General features: G+C 39.4%; 1 protein-coding gene across 6 annotated transcripts in view; it reads right to left on the bottom strand.

The window, feature by feature from the left end:
• Positions 1 to 562: 562 nt before the first annotated feature.
• SLC12A8 (solute carrier family 12 member 8) overlaps positions 563 to 13,535 on the bottom strand; it is a 135,949-nt gene continuing 122,976 nt past the window's right edge. For all 6 annotated transcript variants that reach the window (XM_082699823.1, XM_082699820.1, XM_082699825.1 and 3 more), the window contains 4 exons: positions 12,063 to 12,151; positions 11,378 to 11,495; positions 4,642 to 4,702; positions 563 to 1,052 (listed from right to left, as the gene is read on the bottom strand). In XM_082699823.1, coding sequence (XP_082555949.1) covers positions 890 to 1,052; positions 4,642 to 4,702; positions 11,378 to 11,495; positions 12,063 to 12,151 — 431 coding nt within the window. In that variant the 3' untranslated portion in view covers positions 563 to 889. The remainder of the gene's footprint in view (positions 1,053 to 4,641; positions 4,703 to 11,377; positions 11,496 to 12,062; positions 12,152 to 13,535) is intronic.

Below are 13,535 nucleotides of genomic sequence, written 5' to 3'. Positions count from 1 at the left end.
ATATCTCACGGTATTTAACTTTTTAATTAATAAGACTTTCCCTAAACAATAATAGCTTGCAAGCGCATGTGCCCTTTGATCTCGCAATTCCACTTCTGGGAATTTATCCTACGGATAGACTCTATGCTTGTACGTATGCACAAGATTATTCACTGCAGAACTGATTGTAATAGAGAAACATGAGAAATGATCCAAATGTCATCACTGTGGAACTGATGAAATAAATTATACCACTTTGATACAATGGAAAATAATGAGGAAACTGTATAGGTATTGGTATGGAAATGTCTCCAAGGGGAAAAGCAAGGTGCAGAATACATGTATAATATACTACGTTTTGTGGATAGAAAGGGAGTTAATAGGAATCCATATTCCTCTTTACTTGTATATTCATAAAGAAATGCTGGAAGTATATCTAAGAACAGTGGTTGCCTCTGGGGCAGGGGATGAACTTAGGAGGAACAAGGATGGGAGGGGAAGCTTGCACATTATGATATAAGATTATCCTTTGGGTTTTAGAACCATGTGAATGTATTATTTATTCAAAAAATAAATAATACAATAAAATTTAAAATATTTATTGTGGCCTCCAGAGCAAGCAACCTGGTGTGATTCTCCGCACCTGCACGTCTTGACGTCTGTGTGGGGCTCTCCAAACTGGGTGCATGTTGCGGAGGCTACAGGCTTTCAGGTGGTTCCCCAGAGGAGATGGGTGCTCCAGACCAGACTGCAGATTTCCATCCTCCAAACCAGCAGGGGGAGAACATCTCTGAGATTCTTACTGAGGAGAACCAGCATCATGAAGGCTCTGGGATCTGGATCCATTGCACCCTGGCCAGCTCCAAGGCAGGAGGGTCCTCGGGCTGCCTGCTAATGAGTACTCAGTCCCTCAGTACTGAGACAGCAGCTGTTCCCGACTCACAAGGGAGGACTGGTGGTAGCGGTCCCGAGTGGCAAAGTCCGCGTTCTCCTGGGTGAGCTGAGTCATCTCCATGTCAACCCTAGCCAGGGACGGCGCCAAAATTATCTGCTCTTGGGGCGATCTCAAGCTCCTTTGGTGAGAGGAAACACAGAGGCGGTCAGAACCAAAGACAGAGCGCTAATCGGTGGAGCTGGGTCTGCTCTGGGAGAGAACAGTGCTTCGCACGAGGGGCGTTGTGCTTATTATTTTGTATTTATTTAACATGCATTTAAATAAGATAACTGCGGAATACTATATAGTATTCTATATATAATATATAGTTTATGAACCCAAACTATAAAAAATAAGGATGAAATAAAATAAGGAGAGTGATATTTACCTCTCTTTAGTGGAAACATAAGAAAATGTACCCACCCAATGGGAGACAACCCACAAGATAACCTTCCACACGGTGTCATGTTGGGGTTCTATGGCTTTTCTTCGCTTTCCTTTCAAATGAAATAATGGAACAGAGAGGCTGGAAAATGGAGAAGAGCAGAAAGAGATGCTTTCTCTTTGGTTCGTTGGAAAGAACCTTGAACGAATAATGATTTCCAGGGCTGAGGTTTACAGAGGAAACTGCTAGGAGGGGAGCTGCAAAGGCTTTTGACACTAAATTGGCCTGAAGACAAAAAGTATATCCTGATGTGGATTCCATGGTCACTGAAGTGTCTCCATACAGCTGAAGTTAGAATAAACCGTAAAGAAAAATGTCTGGTAGACAAGAGGAAAGTGCTACAGGCAGAATGCAGTAAGGAAAGAGTCACCTCCCTGCCACTCATCAGCTTCATCACCCCAGGCCAGCTCTTCAATCACCTCCCCTGCCTTCTTTTCTCATCTTTCCTGGTCCCCTTCAGTTTCCTCAGTCTGTGGTAGGTCCTTTTTTTTTTTTTTTTCTTTCCCAAAGATTTTATTTATTTATTTAACAGAGAGAGAGAGATCACAAGTAGGCAGAGAGGCAGGCAGAGAGAGAAGGGGAAGCAGGCTCCCCACTGAGCAGGGAGCCCGATGCGGGGACCTGAGATCATGACCTGAGCCGAAGGCTGAGGCTTAACCCACTGAGCCAGCCAGGCGCCCGAGAAATCCTACCTGAGGCATGGATTGCCTCCTCAAAATTTTACTCAGAAAGAATCATCCACTCTGTAAGTACTAATGTTCAGTTCTTTAAAGAATATATTTGACAATTATCTTAAAAAGGTAGCAATCTAATATTCTAAACTTGTGGAACCTCAGTAGGAAGCTCTAGTTGCTTCTGGCAAAATGTGCTGTTATAGAAGTTTAGATCACAGGACTAAGGCTTGAAGCCACTTGCTGAGAACATCTCTAAATTAGATAGAGGGAGATTTTTCTGAGAAATGAGAGAACTTCTGTAAAGGTCGAATCTGCAAGATGTAAGGTCAAGAGGTAACATTCAGTCAACATACAGGTGTTTTTGCCAATCAATTATTTTTGTTAATAGCTTTTTTTTCCCCCTAAGGTGAAACTATTGTATTCTTCTGAGTTCAGGGAAACACTATGTTTCCCTTTTAGACTAGAATAGCCTGAGAATTCTCACCTGGGCAATTGCTAGGACTTCTGAAAAGAAAACCTTCTCAAGGTCAGGCTTCATATCACATAATTCTGGGAATTGTATGTGTAATGGAAGCACATAGCCAAGTTCCTTTGCCCAAACACATTCTATAATATTATTCTTCGGTTTTGAAAAGCATCTGGGACTATAGTTGGGAGAGGAGGAAACAAACCCTTCAAAACTACCAAACAGCCATTTCTACCTTTAAGCGAATCATCCTTTCTTGGTTCTTTCACCCTCTTGGCTGAGCACCACAGGACCTCACCCAGGAGCCACGTGAGGCAGCAAACGTGGTGTTGAGACGGAGTGGAGACCTTCACCACCCACTTCAGAAGCCCACAGAGCTATGAACAGTGTGTACTGGTTTCCCTTCCAACCAACGCACTATCCTTCTCTAAGAATAATCTCCTCTGAAGACATTGTTTTTTCCTAAGTAGTACTACAGTGACCTCAGAGGTGAAATTCCTGGAATTCAAGTGCAACTTAAGGAGGAGTGACCTCCCAGGGTCACTTCTAGGCTTTAAAACCAGAAATATGCCTAAAAATATTCCTGTGAATCAGATAAGGCCAAGTACTCTCAACCACACACCTCTTGCAGCTCAATTCTGCAGCAGCTTCTACACAGAACCTGTGTTCACTCAGCCTCTACTTTCCGTCAGGACGAGGGGGTAGGGGAAAGAGATCAAGTCACTCAACCTGGTGCCCCAGACTGGAAGAAAGGCCAGTGGTGGGGGGAGGGGCAACCCGCCACCTCCTATCACTGCACAAAGGACAACAGCCATCTTCCTGGCAGAGGACAGGGACCCCCCCCTACACACACCAGCTCCTCCCAGTCCTCTCCCTGGTGGTTCCCAGAGCCCGGCTCCTTTTGGTTCATCATCCTAGGCTCTAGCACCAACATTTCCTTTCTTCTGTCGACTTGAACTAGAGGGCTTACAAAGGTTGCCTATAAAAGGATTCTTAGGAGGGAGGAATGGGGAGTTACTGTTTAGTCAGCATAGACTTTCTGTTTTGCAAGATGGAGAGTTCTGGAGATGGATGGTGGTGATGGCTGCACAATGGTATGAATGAACTTAATGCCACTGAATCATACACATAAAAATGGTTAAGATGGGGGGCACTGGATGCCTCAGGTAAGCATCTGACTCTTGATCTCAGCTCAGGTCTTGATCTCAGGGTTGTGAGTTCAAGCCCAGCGTGAAGCCTACCTAAAAAAAAATCGTTTAAGATGATAAGGTCTATGACATGTCTGTTTTACCACAATTTTTAAAAAACGGAAAGAAAAAAAAAAAGGATTCTGAATTTACATGGGGGATCAATGGGAAAGGCTCCGCTCATCCATTAGCAACATCAGGGCACAGAAGGTGGCAATATCGGTAAGGGCAACCCAGACATTGCTAGTTTCAGAAACAAACCAACAAAATGAAACCAGGGTCCTGCCTGGATTTTCCCAGCCCGCAGCCCTGGCTCCTCACTGGTATCGAAAGGGGAGGGAAGTGATTTTCCAGAGTCCTGAGGCCTTCAAAGTTGAGGAAGCATTGTACCGGAAGGGTGGAGGAGGAACAGGAAAGAGATGAGGGCACTCCTGAAATCGTACCTTCTCCATGAGGCCTCCTCCTGCTTCTCCCTTTCCCTGTGTATTTGAACATGGAGGGGCCACAGAAATCCTCTAGAATCTCTGCTCTGTTTCTGTACTTGATCTCTGCTTGTTCGCCAATACAATCACATCAACCGCCCCTGAATTGAGATGGCAGAAGGGGTGGCCTTGAGGCCTTAATCTTGTATATGATAGTGTATTGAAACTGGTATGTCTTAGACTGGGAACTTGCTGACTTAGCACACAGCAATCTGATTCTAGATAAACCTTCTGTTCATGATTCCTGAAGGTATGAAGGCAAGACTTGAGCCATAAGAAGCTTCTGCTGAGCTGAGACGGGGGGTGGGGGGAGGGAGGGTTGGGCGGGGGGAGGCTGGGGTGGCTGGGTGGCGGAAGGCAAGGAGGAACAGAGTCTGAGCATCATTGAGGTTGTCAGATGTCAGGTTCCCACACATGTTTCACTTAAACCTAGCCAGGGACAGGACACCCCAAGTACCTCCTATTAGCACAGACCTGCAGGAGATGGTCACAAGGGACTTCATCCACCTGAAGAAGCTGAAGCTGGAAGCTGATCCTGTAGGGAAAACATATACATAAGTATTAATAAAGGCTCTACATCCAGAAGCCCAGGTTTTTTGTTGTTGTTGTTTTGCTTTTTATTTGACAGACAGCAATCACAAGTAGGCAGAGAGGCAGGCAGAGAGAGATGGAGAAGCAGGCTCCCTAATGAGCAGAGAGCCTAATGCAGAGCTCGATTCCAGGACGATGGGATCATGACCTGAGCCAAGGGCAGAGGCTTTAACCCACTAAGTCACCCAGACGCCCCCAAAAGCCCAGTTTTAATAGTGAAACTCTCTGACCCACACACAGAATTAGCACAAAATCTTTCTTTCCTTTTTCAGTTTAACCAAACCTCATTTATTGTAAGACTCTGACAGCAACCTACTAAGGACTTTGTTCCCATATATAGTGTTCAAAAATTTCTTGCAAAAATTTCTAAAATCCAAAATCCCAAGAAAGAAACTAAAAACAGTGCTACAGAGAAAAAACCGGGGATCTGCCAACTTCAGTCTTAGGAATCTAAAATTTTCTGATAATTTTTTTTCTGTTAGATTCAAATTGATAATATGTTAAATACATGCTATAAAATCCCCTACTAGACCATTCACCCTTTAAGCATAGAAAGGACGTGTTTTACATCTTGGACCCTCACAGTACAACACCCATAGGATCTGGCTCTGGGGACATTTCTATAGGCGTTAAGTGAATCACTTAGCTCAGTATACAGCCACGTCAGAGCCGAAGCTTGAAGTGAGATTACTGTGATACTGGCCAAGTATCCTGACATAGAACACACTGACTCATATAGAACTTAGCACCTTTTTTTTTTTTAAATCCACCCCTCCTTTAATGTGGGTTTTTAAAAAATAATCTCATATAATAAATAAGATGAAACTTCAGGAAATCAAATCAAATGTAGTTTCAGAAAATGCTTCTCCAAATTTTGTATCTGTCTGTCTGTCTATCTAAATGGCTGGTTTAAAACTGGTTGATAAGATAGTATTCAGTATATAATCAGGACGTTAGCATTATGGGATACACAAACCAACCAATCTGGAGCCCTCACCGCCAATCACCTTCTTTGTTAAACTCCCCATACACCAAGCCAATACTCCCCTACCCTGATCACCCCAGGGCCAGGTACTGGATAGCTGGTGACCACTCTTATACCCCAGAGCCCACCAAAATTATTCAAACTATCCAATCCTAAACGTGTTCAGCTACCTCCCTGCCTTGCCCATCCCTTCCTATTAAAACTTCAGTAATGGCTCTGGGTCAAGTTCTCCTCTCTTCATCTTGACCAACCCTGCTCCTTCCCCTTTAGGCCCTGAGTTGTTGCCCTGCCTCCTGTTTCTAGGGATCTGTCAGTATAAACTTCTTCCTTTGTGACTATCATTTTTCTGTGTGTGTATCTTACCATTTCTGTGCCTGTGTTTAATCTTACTAATTAAAACAAATTAGTACATTTTTAGAACAAACTACATGTATTTATAGTGTAAAATTTGGAAAGTGTTGACCCATGTATGTACTGTGAAGCCATCACCACAAACAAGATAATGAACATATCCATCACCTCCAATAGCTTCCTCAAGCTGCTTCATAAGACCTCCCTCCCATGCATCCCCCCACCCACGAACCCCATCCAAAGGCAACCACAGATCTGCTGTCATTATAGATTAGTTTGCATTTTCAGTAATTATATATATGCAGAAAAGTATACTATGCATTCTTTTTGTCTGGTTTATATATAAATTATATATAAAATATATTAATTATACACATGAAATATACTATGTACTCTTTCAGTCTGGTTTCTTTGACTCAGCATCTCTATCTTGAGATTCATTCATGTCGCTGCATGGATCAACAGTCCATACTTTTTTTTTTTAAGATTTTATTTATTTATTTTTCAGGGAGATAGAGAGAGAGAACACAAGAGGGTGAATGGCAGGCAGAGGGAGAAGAAGGCAGAGGGAAAGAAGCAGCCTCCCCATTTAGCAAGGAACCTGACATGAGACTGCACCCCAGGACCCTAGGACCATGACCTGAGCCAAAGGCAGATGCTTAACAACTGAGCCACCCATGAGCCTCAATGCCCATTCTTTTAAAAAAAGTTCATCCTTTGTATTGCTGAGTAATATTCCATTGTATGGCTATGCTACAATTCATTTATAGAGTCACCTCTTGGTGGACATTTGAATTGTTTCCAGTTTGGGGCTCCTTACAAATTAAGCTGATCTGAATATTCATGTGCATTTTTTTTTATGGCCATGTGCTTTCATTTCGCTTGGGTAAATAACTAGGACCCTGTAGCTAGTTCATATAGCAGGTGTATGTTTAACTTTACTTACCTACTTACTTATTTACTTATCTATCAATTTATTTATTAAATTTTAATTCTAATATTGCTAACATACAGTGTTATATTAGTTCCCGGTGTACATTATAGCGATCAATAATTCCCTACATCACTGGGAGCTCATCACCAGTTCACTCCTTCATCCCCGTCACCTATTTTACCCATCACCCCACTTTCCTGTTTAACTTGTTAATAAACTGCCGCACTGTTTTACGAAGTGATCGTATTATTTACATTCCCACCAGCAGTATATGATAGTTCTAGTTGCTCCATATCTTCAATGACGGGTGGCATGGTCAGTATTTTTTTTTTATCGTCAGTACTTTTAATTTTAGTCATATTAATAGGTGTATAGTAGTATGTTGTGATTTTAATTGCATTTCTTAATGAACATGCATGTTGTGCATCTTTTCATGTGCTTATTTGCCATCCATTAATGTTCTTTGATGAGATCCATTTAAAATCTTTGCCTGTTTTTGTTGTCATTTCCTTATTATTGAATTTTGAGAGTTTTTATGTATTCTAGATACAAGTCCTTTATTGGGTATGTGAATTGCTAATATTTTCCCACAGTCTTGGCTTGCCTTAGCATTTCTTTTTTTTTTTTTTTTTAAGATTTTATTTATTTATTTATTTGACAGAGCGAGAAAAAGCACAAGGAGGGGGAGTGGGAAAAGAAGCCAAAAGGGACTTGATCCCAGGACCCTGGGATTATGACCTGAGCTGAAAGCAGATGCTTAACCAACTAAGCCACCCAGGCGCCCCAAACTTTGCATTTCTTTACTAGTATGTTTGGAAGATCAGAGTTCTTAATTTTGATGAAGTCCAATTTATCAAATCTTTTTCTGCGTTGAGTGTTGTATCTAAGAAATCTGTCTCATTCAGCCACAGTTTCTTATATTTTATTTTAGAAATTTTATAATTTTAGGTTTTATGTTTAATTCTATCATCTATTTTGAGTTACTTTTATAGTGTACGATATATGCAATTGCAGCTTATTTTTTTGAATATGGATTTCCAATTTTTCTAGCATCATATGGCAAATAGACTTTTCTTCCACTGAACTGTCGTGGTACCGTTTCTTAGACTTTCTGTTTTGTCCGCTGATTTGTCTATCTTGATGCCAATACCATGATATCTCAATTGCTTTAGCGTATAATCAGTCTCGAAATCAGGTAATGTAAGTTCAACTCTGTTCGTGTACAAAGCTGTTTGGACTACTATAGGGCTTTTTGCATTTCCGTGTAAATATTTTGGAATCTGCTTGCCATTTGCTCCACAAAAGGCAGCTGAGATTTTGACTGGGATTGTGTCAAATCCATAGAACAATCTGGGGAGAACTGACATTAAGAATATTGAATCTTCCAATTCAAAAATACAGTTCATTTATTTCTTTAATTTCCTCTCTAATTTCTTCTCAGAAATGTTTGTAGTTTTTTCTCTTGTAGTTTGTGAATATTACACTAATTAATTTAGAATGTTAAACCAACCTTGAAGCCTGGGCACATCATTTTGTTATGATGTATTATCCTTTTTATACATCTTTATATTCAACTTGTTAAAATTTTGTTAGGACTTTCTGCATCTACATTCATGAGGGATATTGATGTAGAGCTTTCCAAAGAGTTTCTATAGAATTAATTTTCTTCCTTCCTTAAATATCTGGCACTTTGCATTAGTGAAGCCATCTGGGCCTAGAGTTTTCTCTGTGGGCAGGTTTTTATTTATTTTTATTTAATCATTTATTTTAAAGATTTTATTTATTTATTTGACAGAGAGAGAGAGAACGCGCTCAAGCAGGCAGAAGGGCAGGCAGAGGGAGAGGGAGAAGCAGCTCCCCACTGGTCAGAGAGCCTGACCTGGGGCTCAATCCCAGGATCCTGGGCTCGTGACATAGGCTGAAGGCTTAATTGATGGAGTCACCCAGGTGCCCCTGTGGGCAGGTTTTCAGTGACAAGGTATTTAGACTACCTAAATAGCCCTATATTCTAGAGTGAGCCTTGATATTTCTGTCTTTCAAGGAATTTGTTCAGTTTATCTCAGTTGCCAAATTTATTGGCATATAGCTGTTTATAATATTTCTTTGTTTTACTTTTAATACCTGCAGATGCTAGTAATATCATCTCTCCCATTCCTGATATTGGTAGTTTTGTGCCTTTTCTCCTTTTATATTGATCAGTCTAGCTGGAGGTTTGTCAATTTTATTGATCTCGCATAACCAGATTTTTGTCCCATTGCGTTCTCTCTATGTAAAATTTTTATTGATTTCTATTTTGATCTTTATTTTTTCCTTTTTTATTCTTATTTGGGTTTAATCTGCTCTTCCTTAGTTTCTTAAGTTGGAAATTGGGGTCATTGATTTCAGAAATTTCTTTTTTCTTTTTTTAAAAATTTCAGTAGTTAACATACTGTGCAATATTGGTTTCTAGTATATAATATAATAATATATATAATATATCTTTTCTAATATATGCATTCGATGTGTATAAATTTCCTTCTAACTACGGAATTAGCTCCATCCCATAATTTCGAAATGTTACATTTTCATTTTTGTTCAGTTCAAAATACTTTGTAATTTCACTTATTATATTTCCTTTGGGCCATCAGTTATTTAGTTTATTGAGTTTATTTAGAGTTCTTAGTCATTTTAGGTTCTTTAGTTTCTAAACATTTTGATAACTGGGATATCATTCTATTACTTATTTCTAATTTACCTTCCCCTTAGTCAAAGAACATACTGTGTTCTTGAATTTGTTTGAATGCTTTTAAATTTATTTCATCTTTTTAAAAACTTTTAACAATTGGGACTCCTGGATGACTTGAGTGGTTGGGTGACAGCCTTAGGATCAGGTCATGATCCCAGAGTTCAGGGATCCAGTCCTGCATTGGGCTCCCAGCTCAGTAGGGAGTTTGCTTCTCCCTCTGACCCTCTCTCCTCTCATCCTCTCATGTTCTCTCTTACTCTTACTCTCTCTCAAATAAATTAAAAAAAAAACTTAAAAAATTTTATTAAACATTTGTTTAAAAGATTTTATTTATTTATTTGACAGAGAGAAATCACAAGTAGTCGGAGAGGCAGGCAGAGAGAGAGAGAGGGAAGCAGGCTCCCCGCTGAGCAGAGAGCCCAATTCGGGACTCGATCCCAGGACCCAGGATCATCACCTGAGCCAAAGGCAGCAGCTTTAACCCACTGAGCCACCCAGGTACTGCTGTTTCATGTATACTTGAAAGAAATGTATATTCTGTTATTATTGGGTGGAATACTCTATAAATGTCAGTTTGGTCAGGTTTGCTATCAATGTTCTTCAACTCCTCTAAAGCCTTTTGATGTTATGCCTACTTATTTCAGCAATTATTGAGAGAGAGGTATTGGAATTTTGACTATAATTATGAACTTTTCTATTTCTTTTTGAAGTTCTGTCAGGTTTTACATCATGTTATTAAAGCTCTGTTTCTAAGTACGTAAGTGTTAAGGTTTGTTTTATCCTCTTGATGAATTTTCCCCTTTACTTTTCTGAAATGACCCTCTTTATCTCTGGCAATATTCTGTTCTCTGAAATCTATTTTGTCTGGTGTTAATACAATTACTTCACTTTTGTTTTGATTCACGTTATCCTGGTATTATCTTTTCCCTCCCTTTTGCTCTTAATATATTTGACCTTTCTATTTAAAGTAGATTTCTTGTAGACAGCATATAGTTGGATCACAATTTTTTTATTCAATCTGACAATCTCAGGGTTTAACCATTTAACTGGGAATGTTTAGACCATTTATATTTAGTGTGCTTATTCATATGGCAAGGTTTATATAAGCCACTTTGCTATATGTTTTTTGTTTGTCTCATATGTCCTTTATTATTATTTTATTTTTTCCTGTTTTATTTCAATTTGAGTACTTTGTAAATTCAATTTTATCTTCTTTATTGGCTTTTTAGCTATACTTCTTTGCTGTATTTTAATGGTTACATTAGGGTTTGTAGTATACCTTTTAAAGTTATTATGGTCTACCTTTAAGTGATATTATAGTATTTCACATTAGTATCAGAAAGCTGAAACAGAATATTTCCATTTCTTTCTTCCAACATTAAAATTGTTACTAACAATTTTATTGCCATATGTCTTCTGGCAACCAACAAGTTGTTATTATTTTTTATTTGTTACCATCTGTGTGCATGTTATATTATTCCTCCTAGACTATAAGCTACTTGAAAATGAGATTGAGAGCTGAGTCAGTGTCAGCATTTAACAGGTGCTCAAAATACATTTTTCAATGAATGCTGAAAGAGAAGAAGAAGAAGGGAGATGGTAGCAAAAAGGCTCTGCTGCTTACCAAGGTGAAGCCCTGGACTGGCCCGACCAATGTAGAAATACACAACGGCAGCAACACCTATGTTAATGAGGGTGTAGACCCACTGGATCACAAACATGATAAGAAGAGACACAAAAGCCTGTGGAAACAAAGTAGGAAGGGAAAATCATCTAACAGTTTATCACATGGTGAGCAAGCCACAAGGCCAGGGCCATAAGAAACAATAGTCCCTCTCATCAACCTCTGATCACTATAAATTCTGAATAGTTGAAGTTCACATATAATTCTTATAATTCATAATTCATAACCTCACTTAAGCAAATATTTGAGAAGACACCGACCTGAAAGCACCCTGTAATCAAAACTATCAATAAATATTCTACCCTAGCTCCTTGTCCTACTCCTGCCTAGAAGAAACAAATTAGAGTGAAATTATGCTAATTTGGTATACCTAAAAATTTAGAGACCCAGAGGTTATCATAGATGATTAATTATTTTTAAAGTAAACCATTGATTAAAATAAGTAGTTCATTAAATATAATCTTGCCATTTGTAGACTCATCTAAATTCTAATGTAACACACTTAAATCACATTGCTCCTAGTCAAGACTCTCCTTTCTCCTCTCCCCTGTGCAGCCCCCTCGATTGACATTTCTATCAAAATTCTCTTCTCAAGGACAGTTGAGAAAAAAATGAAGTTACTCACCCCTAACAGGGAGACCCAGGGGTTGCACAAGTGGGTATAGAAAGAAGTTGGTCTCTGGATATCTTGGAGCGGAGACTTCAGGAAAAAATCTAAAAAATAAATGAGCCAAATCTTTGGTTACCAATTTGTTACCAAACCCTTTTCTATTTTTATGAGAAAATACCTATGAATTCTTCTCCTCCAATTTTGTAACTCAGCTTAAAAATAATTTCCATTCACCTCAGCCATTAACTCCCTCGACCACACTTGAGGTTTGCTTTACTAGTAACTTTACACTTCTAAATCATGATCTCAATCTATCTACCTCTGCTTATCACCTCTTTTTTCCCCCCTTATTTCTCTGCTGTCTCTCACCCCAACTATTCATAGCCTACAAAGGGATCTTCAGTCAATTTGTCCTACTATGTTTTTGCTTTCTATCACCTACCTCCTCTTTTCACTACCCTCTTACCTAGCTAAGATTCTATGGTCCAAGACCAACAGCATTCCCTTGCTTACCTCACCTGCTTCCACACTTCGGCATTCCCCAGCAGTCTTATACCTAACCAACTCATTCTCCTACTCTCTGATGTAACAAATTTAAAGCTTCTCCTCTCAAACAGAGATTTTATAATCTCTCACACCAAATCTACTTGCATCTGTACCCTCTCTTGCATCTGTACCCTCTCTTCTGTCTTTCTTCTTTTCACAGTGGATGAAGAGTCCTTAAGGACTTACTAATGCACCCCTTACCTAAGGCACACCCCTCCACTTGTGCCCTGTTCAAGGGTTTTGCCTTTGCATCATCAATTTCTCCATTCTTTACTCAATCATCCCCATCAAAGCAAATATACTGTAATTTCTCCCACCTGAACAAATACTTCCTAATCCACTCCTTAGTTACTGCTCTATTTCTTTATCTTCTTTATAGCAAAACTCCTCACAAGAATTGTCTAGACAGTCTCTACTTCCCATTATTTCCTCAGCTCACTCTTAAGATTGTATATAACATTCCACTAAAACTACTCTTCCTAAGGTTGTCAGTGACTTGAAACTTCTCAAATTCAATGGTCCACTTACATTCCTCATTCTACTGGACCTTTCAGACAGTATCTGACATATATGATCTCTTTCTTCTTATTGAAACACTTTCTTCTTTTGGTTTCTAGGATACATTACTTCCCTGGTTTTCCTCCTGTCTCACTGGCCACTCCTTCTCAGTCTCCTTTGCTGGCTTACCACCCTTTCCAACTCCCAAATATTGGAGTATCCCAGCATTTATTTATCCCTGGCACTCTTCTTATTTCCAAATATATTCACTCCTAGTCCCAAATGCTGATGTTCCAAGTTTACAACATCATCGATCTCTCCCTTGAACTGAAGTTTTGGGTACTTAGTTGTCTTCTTAATATCTCCCCTTACCTAACAAACACCTTAACCTGGCTAAAGCAGAAATCTATTCTCCCCAAGTTTTCTTCATCTGAATAAATGATA

This window comes from Mustela nivalis (genome assembly GCF_964662115.1).
Source record: "Mustela nivalis genome assembly, chromosome: 1".
NCBI classification, from domain to species: Eukaryota; Metazoa; Chordata; class Mammalia; order Carnivora; family Mustelidae; genus Mustela; species Mustela nivalis.
The sequence above is the reverse complement of the archived record's forward strand: the minus strand, read 5'-3'. Positions and strand labels throughout refer to the sequence as shown.